The sequence below is a fragment of the Acomys russatus genome, chromosome 20 (assembly GCF_903995435.1).
Source record: "Acomys russatus chromosome 20, mAcoRus1.1, whole genome shotgun sequence".
Lineage (NCBI taxonomy): Eukaryota > Metazoa > Chordata > Mammalia > Rodentia > Muridae > Acomys > Acomys russatus.
The window spans coordinates 10,994,389-11,013,143 of record NC_067156.1 but is presented as its reverse complement, the minus strand read 5'-3'; the positions used below and the strand labels follow the sequence as shown (position 1 = coordinate 11,013,143).

Here is an 18,755-nt window from a genome sequence, read left to right as displayed (position 1 = left end):
GAAATTTCAATTAATCCCAAGTAAAGAGTGAGGAGAGAAAAGAAGCGGGAAATAAGTGGGGAAGGAAAGGAACTGGAAATTATAGAAGAAAAGAGTAGAGAAGAAGAAGATAGGTTAGAGGATGAAAGGGGAGGGGTAGAGGAAGGAGAAGAGAGGAGAGTCAAGGGGAGGAGAGGGGAGGAGAGAGGAGAGAGATGAAGGAAAATGTGCAAAATGGAAACTATTCTCCAAAGTTCTATCATATGTTGGCACCAGCCTCAAGCCCCTGGAAGAGTCTCAATAGTAAGTTAGCCCTAGGACAGCAAATAATAAGGCCACCTTAACTCACTTTCATTTCTTCCAGGGCTCATTATCTCCCCTGCTTCTCCCCTGCTTCTCCCCTGCTTCTCCCCTGCCACCCCAGAGAGCTCCATCCTTTTTATCTTCCCAGTCTCCCGCCTGTTCTTCTTGTGCACCACCATCCCTGCATCTCGATATGGCCTCTAATCTCAAACTTTTTCGTATGAGGCTCTGCTAAGCCTTTTCTCTGAGTCAACTCCACTTCCATTCTACAAGAAATGACAATTTCTGGTTTGTACCACTGCTGCTCAGCACATGAAACCACTCTCCATCCCATTAGCAGAAGTGGCAGGTTCCTTCTTCCCAACAGAAACTTTGAACCAAACTTCATAGAGAAACAATCTTACCCATGGTGGATGGGTTCTGACTTCTGTGGGAATTTCTAGTCTTCAGATGCGGTTGGGAATTAGCCTCGAAATTTGAGCACGAAAGACAATATATTTTCCTACTGAGAAATTTACCCTCCAAAAATATCACTCAAAAGACCCGCTGTGGACATAGTCCTTACTATAGTCGGAGCCTCCCTATTTGAATTTTCTGGGTCGTCCTTACTCTTCATATCTTCCCGTGGGTCACCAGACACAATTCAACTTATCATCACCTTTCATGAATGGCCAACACTTCCGCATGGGAAGAAACTCCTGACGTCACATCCACACAATCCCTAGGATCACTTGACATCTTTGAGTGGTTTCATCAATTTCCCATCTACTCAAAACCAGGACACCTTTTGAGAAGACCACTTTCACAGACACCATTTCTATTAAGGGTCTGGCTTCTCCCTTCCAAATACTACTAGCTCCTCAGTGATGAATACGTCACTAGATTAATCCATTGATGACATCAGCACACTCAACATCCAATCTTCTCCCCACAGCGCTAGGGACTAAGCCTTCAACTCATCACATAGACTTCTGAGGACAATTCAGATTCTCTCAGTAATACTACGTATTTTCTTCTTGTTGCTCTTTCTATACACAGATCTAAGGTCTATTTCTTGGTCCCAATTGCCTGCTCAAAAACTTTGCAATATTCTTGAACTTAAAAATGTAAAAATGACCACCAAACAGTCCGCACATGCCGTGTCTTCTAGTTTAGTCTTCTATTGGTTTCAGAAGTCCTGGGATGTGTTGTGCTGCCTCTCTCCTCTGTGTCTTTATATCTTAGACTCCCCTGAGTTGTCCCTATTGGCTTTTCTCACCTCAGTTCACTAAGGCAGCACTTGTCAGGGCCACCCATGCTCTTCAGAGTCTCAGCTGCTTCCTCCTTTCTTTTAGAAACACTAAGTTGGCTTTCAAAATATCATTTTTCCTTTGTTGTTTTCATTTTTTTCCTATCCCAGAGATCAGTCTTTAGACCCTTCATCTTCCCACTTCACTTTCTTTTTCTTCAGTGGCTTCATCCACTATACATTTAAATAGTAACTCTGAACTCATGCCTCCCAAATCTGCAGTGGTAACAATTATTCAGCCACAGGCTTAGCAGCCATCTCCTTCTGATATCCTGTAGGTTTCTCTGGGTTAAGCACAAGACTAAGCCCATAACTTCTCTCATTAGTTTCTACTCAATTCCTACTTAGACTTTGTCAATCCAACAAACTGTGTGACCTTCCAGTCAGTCACTCAGGCTAAAAACCAGACAGTCATCCTTAATGATGCACTTTCTCTTGTACAAAAAGAGATATTTGGCTGAACCTGTATGATGGATTTCAAACCTGACCATGTCTCAGCCATGTGAGCACACATGTGTGCACATTCTACTTATTCCTAGGGTGAAATCTGGTACCCATTGCCTAGATACAAATCACGAACAAAGGCAGTGTTTAGGGTTGAGGCTTTGGGTGTGCCACCTCTAGTGCTACATGGAAAGCTTAGTGTGCTCTTTCAACTTGTATTTCTCACTTTGATGTCAATATGTATGCAAAATAAGATTCATTTTAATACCTTGGAAGCGCTAATGTGCTTTTTAAGCTCAACAGAGGGGATAAGCTGGCTAAGCAGCTCAGCAGACTCATGCTTGCTTCCCGATTCAGCAAATGCACTTGTGTTTACGTCATGGCCATGGTGCAGCTCCCAAGCGCACACACAGACTTTCTGTGATAAGTGTGATACAAGACTGATTGTCATGACTGCTGCTATTTCCATGGGGAGACAAAAGTCTTTTCTACAAATAGGGTTCTTGGGTTAGTAAAAATAAATGCTTCTAATGGGGAATTAGGCATGCATGGGGCTTGAGTATATGGAAAATATTTTACTTTTCTCTTAAGTTTGCTGTTATTATTACTTTTCTAGAAAATAGGCTTTAGTGTCTGTAGGATAAAAACGTATTACTAAAAAAGACTGTCCAGAAATATCATATAAGGAATTCTCTAAAATGGAGAATCTGGGGGCAATAACTTCTTTTTAAAACATGAAAATATCAAAACACAGGAAAAAAGTATCCTAATGTGCTGATAGTTTAGCAAACATGCTTGCTTTTGGTACGGTTGATTGGGTTGTGTCATTCCACAGCAATAAAGAGACCGAGCAAGAGGGAGGCCCATTTGAGGAAGTGCCTTCCTGGCTCCCATGCGGTGCTGGAGGCTCCCTTAAGTGGATTCATGCTTGTTAAATGTGACAACAGAGATTTTAAAAAACTGATAAATGTGCAAATCAGCAAAGGGATCGAAGTTCTAAATGTCTCAAATGTATTTTTACAGGAAAACATAGTACAAATTTCGTCAGCCGGTATGATCCCCGATTTAATAGTTGGATCCAGCTTCCACCCATGCAAGAAAGGTAAGTGTTTATTTCTTTTTGTCTGAGACATGTAGGAATGCTGCACAGAAGCGTAGGTGATACATCATAAGGACTGCTGGGCAGAGTCCACGACAGGCACACGAGGCAAAGTACTAACCTTGGCTTACCCGAGCTAGATTGCTAAATTATTGACAATTATTTGTCCTAACATGAGGATAAAAAAATCATGCAGTTTTTAAACCCCTTCCCAGATCTAGCCAATGGTCAGAATATTCTCCACAGTTGAGTGGAGAGTGTGATACGACTTTCTCACATATTCTGGTGCCTCACATTTGACCATGTCCCCTGGAGGGGGAGACCTGGTGGCACTCAGAGGAAGGACAGCAAGTAGCCAAGAAGAGACTTGATACCCTATGAGGATATATAGGGGGACGTAATCCCCCTCAGGAACAGTCATAGGGGAGGGGAATAATGGGAAAATGGGGGGGGGAGGAATGGGAGGATACAAGGGATGGGATAAACATTGAGATGTAACAAGAATAAACTAATAAAAAAAATTATGCAGCATATCTTCTCTGACCATAGTGATGACATCTTGGAATATACTGTGTAGCCACTGGTTCTATGGTTCTTATCAGTAATGTATCTAAGTCCTCAAAACATTGACTGCCACCCCCACAACAGTCTGCATGCCAAGGCAAAAGTTTCTGTATTAAATATTGAGGTATTTGATATTTGATTTAATATTTACCATCAAAACTTGGAATTTAACATTTAAAACTGTATAAGTTTAATATTGCAAGAACTTGGATCATTTATATGTGCCTCTTCAAGAATAGTTCATATATTAGCTTTTAAAAATAGCTCTTTTTTTTTTTTTTTTTTTTTTGGTTTTTCAAGACAGGGGTTCTCTCTGTAGCCTTGGCTGTCCTGGACTCACTCTGTAGACCAGGCTGGCCTCGAATTCACAGTGATCCGCCTGCCTCTGCCTCCCGAGTGCTGGGATTAAAAACAGCTCTAGTTGGCATGCTAACACATTCCTGTAATCCCAGCACTTGGAAGCTGGAGGCAAGATAATCCAAATTTTAAAAGGCTGGGCTCAAGGACACAGCAAGCTGCAGTCTGGTTATATGAGACCCTGTATCCCAAAACAAGACAAAAAAATGCCATCCCATTTTGTCATACACAGAATATTTATCTCATCCTAGTCCCTTAGCTACCATAGGATAGCATTGGTACTATATATGGATATTTTATTTCTGCTGGCTATGTTCAATCGTGATGTCATATCTTCGTATGCACATGATAATGTAGATGCGTGTTAGATTTTAAGGACTTAACTCTTTTTACAACCTTTTCACTTAACCGTCCAATAAGATAAACTACAACTTATTTCCTCCTCATCATTAAGAATTAGGGAAGTAGCGATCGGCTGCATCCTTTTTCTTTCCTTTTCAAAAAACAAACTCCCTTCACATCTATTTCATCATTCAAGCAGACTGCACTGAGATCAAATTAGATCCTTAGCATACATTTCACATTAAAGGTAATCTTCATGAAATAGCATTTATTCCAAAACTGGATGTTTCTGCAGAAAGACAGTATGAATCTGTGTAAGTGTATTAAGCGGTATCTTGCCACCCTGTATAAGGGAATTAAAGCTCTCTTAGATGTGCACAGCAGCACATGTCTACAATCTCAGCATGCAGAAGCCTGACGCAGAAGGGTTATGACTTGGAGACCAGCCTGGGCTGGACTATGAGACCCTGTCTCAATTACATAAACAGTTATCCACAACAATAAGAGAAAAGATGAGACTCTTTGAAGGACTACACACTATCAGCCAACAATATCCAGACAGTATGTTAAGCACCATGAGCTCACTTAGGAAAACCTCTCTCAGCCTCTCTACTGTATATCAAGAAATACTTCCAAGTCAATCACTATTCTGACAAACTTCATGAGCCACGGGTTTCCTGCTGTCTTTCTCCAGGCACACTCCATCGCTTTTTGCGGGAGGGTTGAGTTCCTGGTGACTGTTATAGTAACTGCCTCACGTTGCCCGTTAATCAAGACCATTCTAGAAAGTTCTAGCTACAAAAGCATCAACACATGTTTGAAATGTCATTCTCTCATCACCAGTGTCCCCTTTGCTGGGGGCTGTACACCATGATAATTAACCTTCATGCCTTCAGCGTGGGAGGCATAACTCACGTCGCGGTCAATTATCTCACTATAGAGCCCCTAAGGATGGAAAGTATTGCTACAAAACCTAATTAGTAATTTTTTTAGACTCTGTATTGTTGACTTGATAGTCTGTAATGACTTCCTCTGAGGCAGGGTGGCCTATCATGGCAAGGTCCTACTTAGACAGTTTTTAGCAGCTCATTGACCTGACAAAAAGACCTGCCACGGTCTGTCAGCACCCGGCAGCCACCGTTGACAGAATGGACGGTTTAGCATCTCTTTCCAAGTCATTATGGTATATCATGTCAGGTCCTCAGTAAAAGAAGTTTTCTTTCTTTCCTTTTTTTTTTTTTTTTCCTTTTCTTTCTTTTGTTTCAAGATTTAGAACAATCAACCTGATAGAGCAAATTACTCCTTCCAGAGCTGAGTAGGAAAACACGGCCCTCACAGATACCCAGGAGCCTTCTAGCACTATCTCTCCTATAGGCTGGTTGGCCCAGGCAGCAACCCATCACTTCAAAAGAAATGTGTCTTCTTCCATTTCCAGGCTTCTATTCAAAACAGCAATGGCCACTGGTGCTCTGCGTGGTGGTTAAACATAGGAGGAAGAAACCCAAGATAGATAAGAAGCTCTGGCTCAGAGACACGTATTGAGACATTTAAGTTAATTTTACAAGACGTAGATCATGAATAAACCAGAAGCTCCTCACCTGCCTGTTTCTAGCATTCTTCTGCCAAAGTGCTGAGATGTTACCAGACTCATTGAGATAAGAGAACTATGTTATAAGTCTTCCGAGGGTCAAATAGCTCTTACAGAGCTAGGAACAGATTCCTAGTCTATTTCACTTAGTCGGATATTCCTGTGGGGTCAAATAAAACTGTTCAGTAGCCTCCCTGTTCAGCAGGGAGTTAGGCATATGGCCTCTAGGCTTACTCAACAGTGAGTGAGCTCACAGACTATATGTTTTCAAACTATGAATTTATAAGCAAATGATTAAATGGAAATACAAGTTTAGATTTACACAGGGAAGCCAATGACCACCCCCCAGCATCCTCCAGTAGCCAGTAATTCAGCAAAGAAGGTAAATCGTGTTTGGATGGTGACAGGTCCAGTGGTGTACCCTCGTGTGTGCCCACCAGACTCCAATGGACAGTTCCAAACTCATCCTCACACAGAGGGCGATGGTTAAACACCGAGGACCACAAAATACAGCAAAAGGGTGGGAACTTGACAAAGGGATGTGTAAGGAGGAGGAAGGGGTGGGGAGGGAGAAGGGGAAAGGTTGGAGGTGGGAGTAACCAGAATGTGTCATACACATGCATTAAATTGTCATTGGATACATTTAATAAAAATCGTAATAACAAAAGTGAGTGCTGATGAACTATTGGAGTCTTAGATTTAAGATTTGATTCTATCTCAAGAGAGGAGAAAAGTGAAAGCTTAGAACAAGCAAAATGATTTGGTAGCTTCTATTTTTTAAGATAAAATAGACATTTTATATTTAGTAATAAAGCAGAATTGTTTATCACCTATATAGTCTAAAAGATGTGTATAAAAAGTATTTGGGAAGCAATATGTGCTCTTTGTTTGACTGAGTAAGAAACTAGATGCTAACATACCCAAAACATTCCCAAACTTAAATTTTATTGGAGAAACTGTGGGAGACAGTATTCCACATGAAAATCTGCCGTTTTCAACTTGTTGATGCAAGCCAACAATTCCATCAAGGGTAAGATTGCAGCAATTCAGTCTTATGCTTCAGTATAAATATAATTTACTACAGCTAGATGATCAACATATAAATACATAAATAGGCTATAATTGGGCAGATAAATTATATAAAAATTATAGATGACAGATGAATAGATAAATGATAGATGGTAGATAGATGATAGATAGATAGATAGATATAGGTATATAGATATCATTTATATAGAGATGATAGATGATAGATAGATGATAGATAGATAGATAGATAGATAGATAGATAGATAGATAGATAGATAGATAGATACGTAGATGAGTACATTAATAGATCACTCTGAGAGTTAGGAAGGAATTTTAAAGATCTAAAAATAAGCGACTTTAAAGTATGTTTGTAAATGTTATTTGTTAGCCTTTTAAAACTTATCTCAGAAACATTGCTAAATGTTGCTTCTGGCAGTGAGAGGAACGAGAAGTGAGAGGAGGAAGAAACAAACAGTTTGAACTTATGACAGCGTGAGTCCACTATGGACTATTTAGCAGTCTTGAGCTTACTTTAAAAATAAATAAATAACACAGGCCAACTGTGTTCTTTCCATGGAGAGGAAGGAAACGCCTCCTCTGGTCATATCTGAGTCTGGAGCAAGAACTCAGTGTCAGCAGAGCACCAAGTCCTTGTTTCTATAAAGCATTTCAGGAACACACAGGTGGGCCATGAGAGGAAGCCAGGGGACTCAGCATCATCACTATAGGACTTTCTACAAAAAACTTCACTCTGATTCAGGAAGTAAAGCCTGCGATAGTTTCAAGTTTAGATTCTAAATCCACTGTGTGTTAGGGCTGGGAATACAGATGAATCATCAAACCAATTCTAACCTCCTATTCTTCCCTCCCTCCCATTTTCCCCTTATTCCCCTCCCCTATGACTGTTCCTGAGGGGGATTACCTCCCCCTGTATATGCTCATAGGGTATCATGTCTCTTCTTGGTAACCTGCTGTCCTTCTTCTGAGTGCCACCAGGTCTCCCCCTCCAGGGGACATGGTCAAATATGAGGCACCAGAGTACGTGTGAAAGTCATATCCCACTCTCCACTCAACTATGGAGAATGTTCTGTCCATTATGTAACAAGAATAAATTAATAAAAAATTTTTTAAAAACCGGTTCTAACAGGCTGACTTGGTGCCAGAGGGGCAAGACACCAGTCAAAACAAAATGAGAAAACTGCCAAAGGGATCTCCACACCCATCAGAGTGCATCATCATCTCCTGGATCACTCCTGAGATAAACTCACTGTTCCCAGCTTACAGTCAGTAGTCCAATTACACACTAACGACTCGTAGTGCAATCAGTAAATGTATCCTTTCAGAGACCTCCACACTCATCACAGAATCATCTGGAAGAACTACACTGACCTGTCTTGTGTCCATGATGTAATGAGACATGTGTCTTTCGAAGACCTGTGTTGCTATTGTCAACATTTTTAACAGGAAAAGAAAAGAGTGTTAAATAATTTTGACAGGTCATATTCATTAGAAAGCAATAGGAATTTGTCTATTCAAGTGGAAGAAGTCAGTGGACCAGGTCTTTGAACCTTATTTTGCAACTTTTAAAATCCTAATTTTATGTTCAGATGAGAGTCTCTCTGCCCTCCCCCTCTCTCTCACACACACACCAATACTGAAGTTTCAGAACCCAAAAGGTAGCCTTCACTTTATGAAATATGATTCATCTTTTAATTTTGTCACATTTTCTCCTTCTACTTCTTTCTATTCTTATTGTTCTTCATCACATTCCAAACCCTCCAGAGCATGCACTTCTTTCAAAAATATCAGTGAGATATAGAAAAGAGAACACAGTCAAAAATATCATCCTAAAATGATCAATAATGGCTATCAGGACAATGTAGGACTATCACAAAAGCTGAACACAGTGTCATCTCCAAACAGTCTTACACCTAAGTAGTGAGAAATCATCTAAGCAAACATGACACTTTGGCCTTCTCTTCAGTATCACAAACTGAGCCTCTGTGATCTGAAATTCAGCCACTGTGATTTACAGGTGACATGCTCACAGTGAAACAGAAGCACACTGCAAGTATTGTATAAAAATCACCTATATGGACAATCATAACTGATAAAGTGCTGAGAATAAATAAGTACCCAGACATATAAATGACGTCTACATCAACCTCCCTTCCACAAAAGCTCAGGAAATGTTGCTGCAGGTGTGGACGGGACTGGGGGATTGTAAGAACTGGAGCATGGGGAAGAATGTTGTGAATGTTGTCCAAATGGCTGTCATGTACCAACTCTCACTAGCTGTAGGTATCTACTCAAAAGCTGAGCATGATCAAGCCAGTTAAAATTCAAGCATGGATGAGGAGGGTTTTCAAAACCCCAACCCTAGCTAAAGAGCTATTGGTAGCTGTCATATTTTTAGGCATGTGGCCTACATCCAAGTGCATGGGGCTCATACTCGTGCACATAAAGACAGCACTAATTAGATCCAGTGGATACTATAAGAAACAATATTTTGTGCATGTAACTAAAGATTGAATGAAGAGTAAATGCATAAAGTTCAAGTAAAGCTGAAATGTATTTTATGTTTAGATTTGGATCCCTTCCTCCATTTTCTCTACATAAGTATTTCTAAATAAAAAAAAATTCCTGAAATCTAAAACATTTTTGGACCTGAGCATTAATATGAGAGCCTTGGACTATACTAGAAAGAGTACATAAGAGCCAACTTTAAAAAACTTTTTATCCAGGTAAAGATGACCTGACAGTTTCTGAGAATAAATTGATGGTGAACAGTGATACAAGCACATGGAATCATCTGCACACATGCCAGGGGAATGCTCTCTTACTGTCCCACGTCACTGGAGAGCACTCTGAGCCTGACAGAAGTTGTGTGCCAGGCCAAAGGTCACCTACCCAGTAAAGCACACCAGATAATAGTCTCATTTTGTAAGTCACATGGTTCATCAAGGTTTCATCCACTCACTCCCAGATGTTTCAGTATTTCATACACACAACTTGGGAAATCTCCAACTAATATAGGTTACCTGATAAACATTTCTAGCACTCTCCATATGGCAACTGATGCTACACAAGAGTCTCATCATCAAGTTTTACACAGTCTGTTAATTAATCTAGTGTAAATCATGTCCTTCCGGGCCTTGGCACTTGCCATTCTGGTCATCATAGGTCCAGCCATCATAACTCTGAAGGTCTTAGACCTCTAAGCCTTTCATCTTTCTTGCTTCTCATGTCTTACTACTTATGCCTTCCATCTTCATCCATCAGCAGAGTTTTCATATTACTTCTTTCCATTTCTTCCACTGAAAGTCTAAATTCAGCTTCTCAATATCTCCTTCCTAAATTGTAGTTTACCTCACAATTGGTCACCTATCCTTTCTTCAAATTTCATACATTTTGCCTTTGAAAGGGTAGCCGGCAAATACTGTCAGTAGCCTCTCTTGAACCAAGAACTAAAGTCATTCAGAAGCCTCATTAGAATCAATACCAAAGGCTCCCTACGCAAAATTTCATGTAACTGGTGTTAGAAGAACTAAATATATATATATATTTATGTTAGAAGCCAAATACATAGAACCACTACACAAAGTTCACAAAAGTTATTCTATTTGCAGTTGTACTAGGAGGGGAAAATGATAATTGAAGAGAAATTTTGATGATGCAGTTTTCTAATAAATTGGGAACAATGACCCTTGAAGGACCATAAAGAAAGTGAATGTCAAGATAATTTATTATTGTTACATTATCTACCTCATTTTTCACTTTGTCTTATTGAACTACGGTATCCTTAGAAAGTACCAAACATCCCTAACATTAATGAACATTTTATCAGTGTGTAGAAGGCAAGAAGAAAAGAGCAGACACAAAGCTTTGGTGCCTTTCCTTTCTCGTAGCACTTGAACACCAAAAGTGTTAACTGGGGTGAGTAGTGCACAGGATTTCTATGCACGGTCTTGGATGTAGAAGTCAGATGAGTAATGGCCAGAGGTTCACAGCCCTCTCTGAAGACATACCCTCCCCACTTTAACCAGCTGATCAAGTACCCTTTTACCACATTTCAGATGTGACATTCCACAGATTAACTGAGAGCTGTTGTTCTGATTGTAGAAGAGCCAGTTTCTATGCATGCCGCTTGGACAAGCATCTCTATGTGATTGGAGGGAGGAACGAAGCCGGCTACCTGTCCAGTGTGGAATGCTACAACCTGGACACAAATGAGTGGCGCTATGTGTCCTCTTTGCCTCAGCCTCTGGCGGCCCACGCAGGAGCAGTGCACAATGGAAAAATATACATTTCAGGCAAGCCATTCCTCCATTTTTTTTTTGTTTTGTTTTTGTTTTTTCTTTGCAAAGTTCACTGTCCAAGGCACTTACTTGACCCAGCTGTGTCTGCCCTTCACAGGGGGTGTGCACAATGGAGAATATGTCCCATGGTTGTATTGCTATGACCCGGTCATGGATGTCTGGGCCCGCAAGCAAGACATGAACACAAAACGTGCCATCCACACTTTGGCTGTGATGAACGATCGCTTGTATGCAATTGGAGGGAACCATTTGAAAGGTGTTTTCTTGTTTTTTTGCTTGCTTGCTTGTGGTAATTTTGAGTTGTTTGTTTGTTTGTTTGTTTGTTTGTTTTTTCCTATGCTGATAACATTTGTGTCACATGCTTCTTGCTAAGGGTTTTTTGTTATATAATCATAGTTAATTATGTGAAACAAAAAACATGTTGACTAAATACAATCTACTGTGTGTGAATTAGCAGTACCCTGGAGCAAGCATTTTTTGTGTTTTAATTCTGCAGATAGGATTATGTTTAAGTTACCATACACATTAAAGAAATGAATAATGATGTCTAAGGGGAAAAACTGGAGTATTAATAACTGAAAAAGCACAATTTGTCCTAACAGTGAAGCCAATGAAATAAATTATTCCTTATCTCCAAAGTTGTAGTAATGAATTGTCCACCAGAAAATTGTTTTCTGCTGTGATCATAAAGAACTGTACTCAAAGGTTCCCAGAGCTAATGTTTGGATTTTTCTTAAAGCAAAAACTTGGTATCTAAATTTAGAATCACTTCTTTTAAGTATTGAATATCAAATGATCTATGACTCTCAAATTGAATTGCTATTTTGGATTGAAAACAAAAGCACAGTATTTGTACTTTCCTTCTCTAAACACATTTGTAGCTGCTGCCTTTTGTAGTTTATGTCACTTTATAAAACTGTAAGTGTGTCTAACACTACATGTGCTAAGAAACAGATCTATGATGCTGAAATTTGCCTGGCATACTTTGGGCCTCAGTTTCCAATCCTTTCAAAAACAAGGACACCAGTCTAAATTGAACTCTCAAATCTCTCCCAGCTCCTGAGCTCAACAGAAACAGGCAAGCCTGTGTTGTTAATAGTGAAGCCAAATGGGCTGACTAATCCCACTAGACATCAAACCTAAGAGAAGGGTAGATGTGGAGAGGTTTCTAATGCATAGTTACCCATAAATAGAATAAAAAAAAATGCACAGGTTAACTTTTAGGTCTGTATTTTGAGTTCATGTTCACCCAGAAAATCTGAAGCCCTAGTGTGTGCCTGCTGCTCATACCATGCCCCTCATCCTCACAATGGGAGAGAATTCTCCATCCAACTGCCACAGCTCCATTGTTGTTGGTCTTTTTCATTTCAATGCATACGTAATCCCCTCACCTCAATGTTTTATATTAATTTTGTGGCTTCTGAAATAAAGTGTGATTTCTTCCCATTTCATTTTCATAAGCTATTATCTATATTTCTTAGTGACTTTTATAGTCAAAGCTATGGTTGGACAGAAAGATTGCAAAGTAATAGACTAAGTAAGAAAACTGAATGCGCACACATGAGCATGGACATGCATGCGTCAAAGGAGAGGGCTGAGGACATAGCTCAGTTGCTGGTGTTTGTCTAGCTATGATACATAAAGCGCTGAACTAAAAGCCCAGCACTATAGAAAATGGACATGACAGTGTGCCTCTGTAACCCCAGCCCTGAGGAGGTGGAGGCAAAATAATAAAAAGTTAGCATCATCCTTGGCTACATACCAAGTTTGTGGCCAGGATGAGCTACAGGAGACCCTGTCTTTCTATATAGATATAGAGATAGATAAATAAAGTTAGAAAGAGAGATTAGATAGAATGATAGATAGATAGATAGATAGATAGACAGACAGACAGACAGACAGACAGATCGATAGATAGATGATAGAGATAGAGAGATGTACATATAGGTGTAATGACAAAGGAAAGTTGTTGTTTGAATCCTAAATTGAAATAAATTAAATGATATGTCATCCCATTCAAGAACTATATTGCAGCCCTATCTATAAAAGAGAGATAACGACAGTGTCCTTTTGTGAGCCTTGTGTTCAACATCTACAGTATGTATGGAACTGGGCACAGAGAAGGTTCATGTGCCCATAAACAATGCCTTAGGACCTCAGGATCTAGATTTTTTTTCTCATATGCTCATTTTAAGTAGATACAGAATTTGGAGTGGGCATATTGCTCTCTTGTAACATCACCTATGTGATCTATTTTGTATTATAAATTAGTGGCCTGAAATGCCTGCCTGATTTCTCAGGAATGAAAATTATTCCTTTGAATTTGCCTTTTCAGCCAGGTTTGAAGAATCAGGACATCAGTTATGCACGTAGATTGTCAGCTAAAAATTCGTAGCATGCATTTAAGTGAACAAAATATCATTTTTATTGCCCCTTCTTTCTTACTATGTAGCCAAAAGTTTGCTTTGAAACCATGACCCCCCTGCCTCAGTTTCCTCAGTGATAAGATACATCCTTTTGCTCTGCCTTCTACTTCTTAGATTGTTCCATAGCTGAGGTAGTGACAAGGTCGCCAAAAACAATGTAGACTATGGGCCTTGGTGGAATCTTCACGGTCACCTGGCAGAGCCTGTCTCAAAAAACAAAGTGGATAGCACTTGAAAAATGATATTGGAGGTTACGCTCTAGCCTTTACACACACACACACACACACACACACACACACACACACACTCTTACACATACTCCACACATATACACACACATACCCATAAACATACACACACCCACATATGCTCATATACACACTCACACACACATACACTCACAAAGTAACACACACTCACATATGTTCATATACATCCATATGTACACACATATATATACAAAGATGCAAATATGCACACTCACACAGACACTCATATACATATTCATTCATACTCAAATACACTCACATACACACACACACACACACACACACACACAAAGATATACCCATGCACACGTAGGATGGGGTGAGGGGGCACAGTAGAGAGAAATAAGACCCTGAGAGCTTATAGCCCCAGGTCCAAACACTGATCCACTTATCATTGAAGCCGTGTGTGTGTGTGTGTGTGTCTGTGTGTGTGTGTGTGTGTGTCTGTGTGTGTGTGTACAGTCAGATTCTATGAAAGGCTTATGATCCTGATTAATGAATTTTAATTGAGTAAACTATTTTGAGAGAGTTAAATATTCAAGCAAAGCAGTATAGTTTAGTCTGCGGAACTCAGAGCACCAATGCCCATTCGTCTATATGCATATGTTGCTTTTATAAAAACACAAGATGAGCTCCTGTTTAGTGACCACTGTTGTCTCAAATATTTTAAAATAATGTTATAATAAAAGGTCTACGCCTGTGTAGTCAACTTTATGACACCTGTTCAGGCATTCTTGATTTGTGTTCATCCAAAGCACCCAAAGTCCATTGAGTTTTTTGTTTGTTTGTTCGTTCATTTATATTTGCTTTAAGAAATTTTGACATCTCCCAATTTCACTAATGACTTCAGAAACACAATTGTATTATCTTCAAAAATGACTTCTTAACTCCAACACTGTTTTTAAAAAGAAGTAGCCTTAACTGGACTGAAAGTCACTCTTTTCTCCATGTTTGCCTTTCCTTGTTACTTAGGTTTCTCCCACCTTGATGTCATGCTTGTGGAGTGCTATGACCCAAAAGGCGACCAGTGGAATATTCTCCAAACTCCCATCCTGGAGGGTCGAAGTGGCCCTGGCTGTGCGGTGCTTGACGACAGCATTTATCTAGTGGGGGGCTACAGCTGGAGTATGGTATGTGTTCCTGTTTTCCCACCTTCCTCCTGCGTGTGCTCGCTTCTGTTTGCTTCCACAGGTGTAGCATCATGCTGTATGTGCCCTTAAGAATATTGGGTTCAGATGCACATGACTGTAATCCCAGCACTAGGGAGGCAGAGGCAAGCTGATCTCTGTGAGTTCGAGGACAACCTGGTCTACAAAGTCCAGGACACTCAGGACTACACAGAGAAACCCTGTCTTGAACCCCTCCCCCCCAAAAGACTACTGGGTCCATGCACAGTGAGCAGGGAGACAGAACAGGTGTGGGTACAGTGCACACAGCCTGTTAACCCAGCACAGCAGGTGTCACATCTCCAGCTTGTTCCTATATCCGCATGTTTGTCAATCTAGTTTTCCTACTCAACGCCAAAACAGAATGATTTTCCAAGCATTCTGTAGAGATTGAATAGGAAAATCTGAAAAAGTTTCTGACCAGAAGGGGGAAAACATGTTAATTCTTCAATGTCAGTGAATGCTATTTAAGGCATGAGATTTGCTTTTCACCCCACCTTCCATCTTAAAAATTCCCAAACATAAACAAAACTTGAAATGGCAGCGACTTTCCTCTCCCCGATCGTCCAGCAACACCATTCTTCAATAGTCTGACTGAAAAGAATGTGAACCAAATTTTTTTGTGTTTCTCTTATTAAAAAGTTATTCACTTATATAAACACACTATAATTGATCACACACAAAAAGTTACAATACTTGCTTTATGACCAATCCAAACTCAATTTTTTTTTACTGGCTTCCAGAAAAGAAAAAAAAAAAAAGAAAGAAAGAAAGAAAAAGTTGCAGTCAAATCAGGCAGTCAGGTGCACACATATTTGGTTATCATGTGCCATAGGCCTCCTGAAGTCTAGAACGTTACCTCTGCCCCACTTTTTATTCCCTAACTTGCTGACAAAATAATCTCATTTGTCACCCAGAAATACCCCACATTGTGGGAATGGCTAGTAACCTCCCATGTTCTCATTCAAAATAGTTCTTCAGACTAGAAGTTAGTCAGGAATTGATTAGGTTTAAGCTTTTTAATATTTATTTATATTTTTATGTTCTGTTTATGCTATGTTTCTGTAAAAAAAAAAAAGAAAGAAAGAAAAGAAAAACTCAATATCTCAGGCCTAGGGGTCAATTCACTTCTCTCACAGTGATGACTATTTATATTGCCTTACTTAGCTCTTTTAGTTTTATAAGATCAATTTGGAATTCTAGTAACATTAGTTTATTTATTTTGCATCAAGCAAGAGTATGATATAAATTTGGGGGGAACTTTTAAATGTTAGTTATATAAAGGCAAATATAAGGTGGCATATAAACCTAAATTTTCACACATGTGTCTGCTATCTGGAGCAGACTGTTCACTACAGAGTAGATGCATCCAAGGAGAAATCAAGAATATACATTCAGAAAACGCAATAAGTTCTCTTGGGGACTTTGTTTCCTGTGCTTTGATTTGGGAAGGAAAATTTTACTCAAGCATTAGCCTTAAAGTTGACAAAGGCACCAAAATTAAAACCAATTTTCATTTGCTGTGTGGCCTCTTGAAAATGAATAAATCAATATGTGGACATGTTTCAGTCTATTTTAAAATGCCTTGCTATCTTGGCTCCCTTCTCCACAGTAAAAATAAAAAATAAAAATAAAGGCAAAGAAATGAGGCAACAATCTAGCATCCACTTTAATTCAACTATTTAAATAGAAATGTAAATTTGTCTCTCTTTTTTCCCTTAATTTAAACCTACTGGAAAATTCTCACTTGGGGCCAATTATTTGAAAGTGACTGCTGAGCACTGTGGACTTCCTAGGTATTTATTTGAGTTTGATCACTAGCCATCAGAAATACAACACAAGGGCCAGGGAGGTGGGTTGGTCTTTAAAATCCTGTTTTGATAGCATGAGAACCTCAGTTTAATCTCAGGACCTTTGTAAAAAAGAAAAAAAAAATAGATGTGATGGCTCATAATTTGAATGTAAGTGTTGGGGAGGTAGACAAGGCAGACACTAGCCTGTTTGGCAAGTCCCAAGCCCAAGAGTGATACTGTCTTGGACACTTGTGAGGGGCAACAGTGGAGGTTGTCTACTGTCCTCCACAAATACGTACATGCAAGCATGCTCACTTACACATACACACACACACCTACACACACACACACACACACACACACACACACACACACACACACACACAGAGACCAACAAGGCTTTGACATGTCAGTTTCAAATATTTCTGTAACAGTTGAAAGCCCATCGAGTTCACTCGAAGTGTTTTCCGCTGAGCAGAGGTCTTCCCAGTGTAGCTGTGAGCAGTGATGCAGCTGTGGCTGCTCTGAGTCCCTATCCTAAGCACTGTTCTACCATTTCTACCATTCCAGGGTGCCTACAAGTCATCTACCATCTGCTATTGTCCAGAGAAAGGAACCTGGACAGAACTCGAAGGCGATGTGGCTGAACCCCTGGCAGGCCCAGCCTGTGCAACAGTCATCCTACCAGCCTGTGTGCCCTACAACAAATGACAGCAGGAACCCCCGGCACAGTGCCACATTTAGGACGCAGTGACAGGTGACATGCTGTCCTGCATGGACCACACATTCCAATGGTACAATTGCCCAAATCCACCTTTAAGTTTCTGACGACTTAAAAGTAACTGCAGAAGAAGGTGTGGCCTTGAGCAGAGACTGTTGTCTGCAACCCAGGCCACACCCAACCTGCTGTGGTGACAGATTCTTCCGTATCAGGCTGGTTTTAACTTGTTCCACTTCTACACAAACTCACATGGAGACGAACTTTCAAAAAAAGGGAAAGCTAAACGTCCGAAGCCTGGCCCCAGAGACCTAAGATCTGTATTGTGCATTGTTTCCTAACTGCATGTGATAGTTGTGGACATTTGGAGGATATTTTGTACATGAATGATTCAAAATCCAACCTACCAAAATGCTTACCCTGCATTCCAGAAATCGCCACTTCACTCTGTGTTGGTAAATGCTTGGCTTCTTCACCAACTCCATAGGTAGCACAGCAACGGAAATCCACAGAAGAGGGAAGACAGGCATCTTTGTTTCTCTACAATCATACTTTCTATCCCTTACTGCTTCCCTTGAGCTCGGGGGGAATGTAAGTTGTTTGCCTCTTCGGCAGTTGTTCTCTGCCACAGTCCTAATTGTGTGTCTTTGATTCTCCTTGAAACTTGCAGCCAAGTGCACCCTGTCACTTTTCAGCTCCCAGGGGCTTATGCATCCTCATTTCTTATAGCATTTTAAGTAGTGAACATAAAGACAATTTGCCTCACAGGATAAGACCAACTACCCCATCATAGAATATCTCAGAAATTCCATTGGATAGCAACTTGTTCCAAATTTGATCCCTAACAAAAACCTGAGAAGTTACAGAAATTCAGCTACACAAGGAAAACTTTCTCTCAAGTACAACTCAGTTGTCTTTCGGACTCTTAAAACACATGATTTACAGCTTAAGAGATAGCTCAGTAGGTAAATGCACTTTGTCTCAGGCAGAGGACCTGGGTCTGGTTCTCAGCACTTACATGGCAGCTTACAACCATCCATAACTCCAGTTCCAGGGCATGCATCGTACCAG

The 18,755-nt window shown here is 40.1% G+C and overlaps 1 protein-coding gene across 1 annotated transcript in view; it reads left to right on the top strand.

Annotated features, from left to right (window-relative positions):
• The window catches only part of Klhl14 (kelch like family member 14), a 99,818-nt gene extending 81,276 nt beyond the window's left edge, over window positions 1–18,542 (top strand). Inside the window, exons 5-9 of the mRNA XM_051163112.1 lie at window positions 3,038–3,116; window positions 11,116–11,306; window positions 11,410–11,568; window positions 14,980–15,137; window positions 17,537–18,542. Of these exons, the coding sequence (XP_051019069.1) occupies window positions 3,038–3,116; window positions 11,116–11,306; window positions 11,410–11,568; window positions 14,980–15,137; window positions 17,537–17,677 (728 nt within the window). The 3' untranslated portion in view covers window positions 17,678–18,542. The remainder of the gene's footprint in view (window positions 1–3,037; window positions 3,117–11,115; window positions 11,307–11,409; window positions 11,569–14,979; window positions 15,138–17,536) is intronic.
• The last annotated feature ends 213 nt before the right edge of the window (window positions 18,543–18,755 follow it).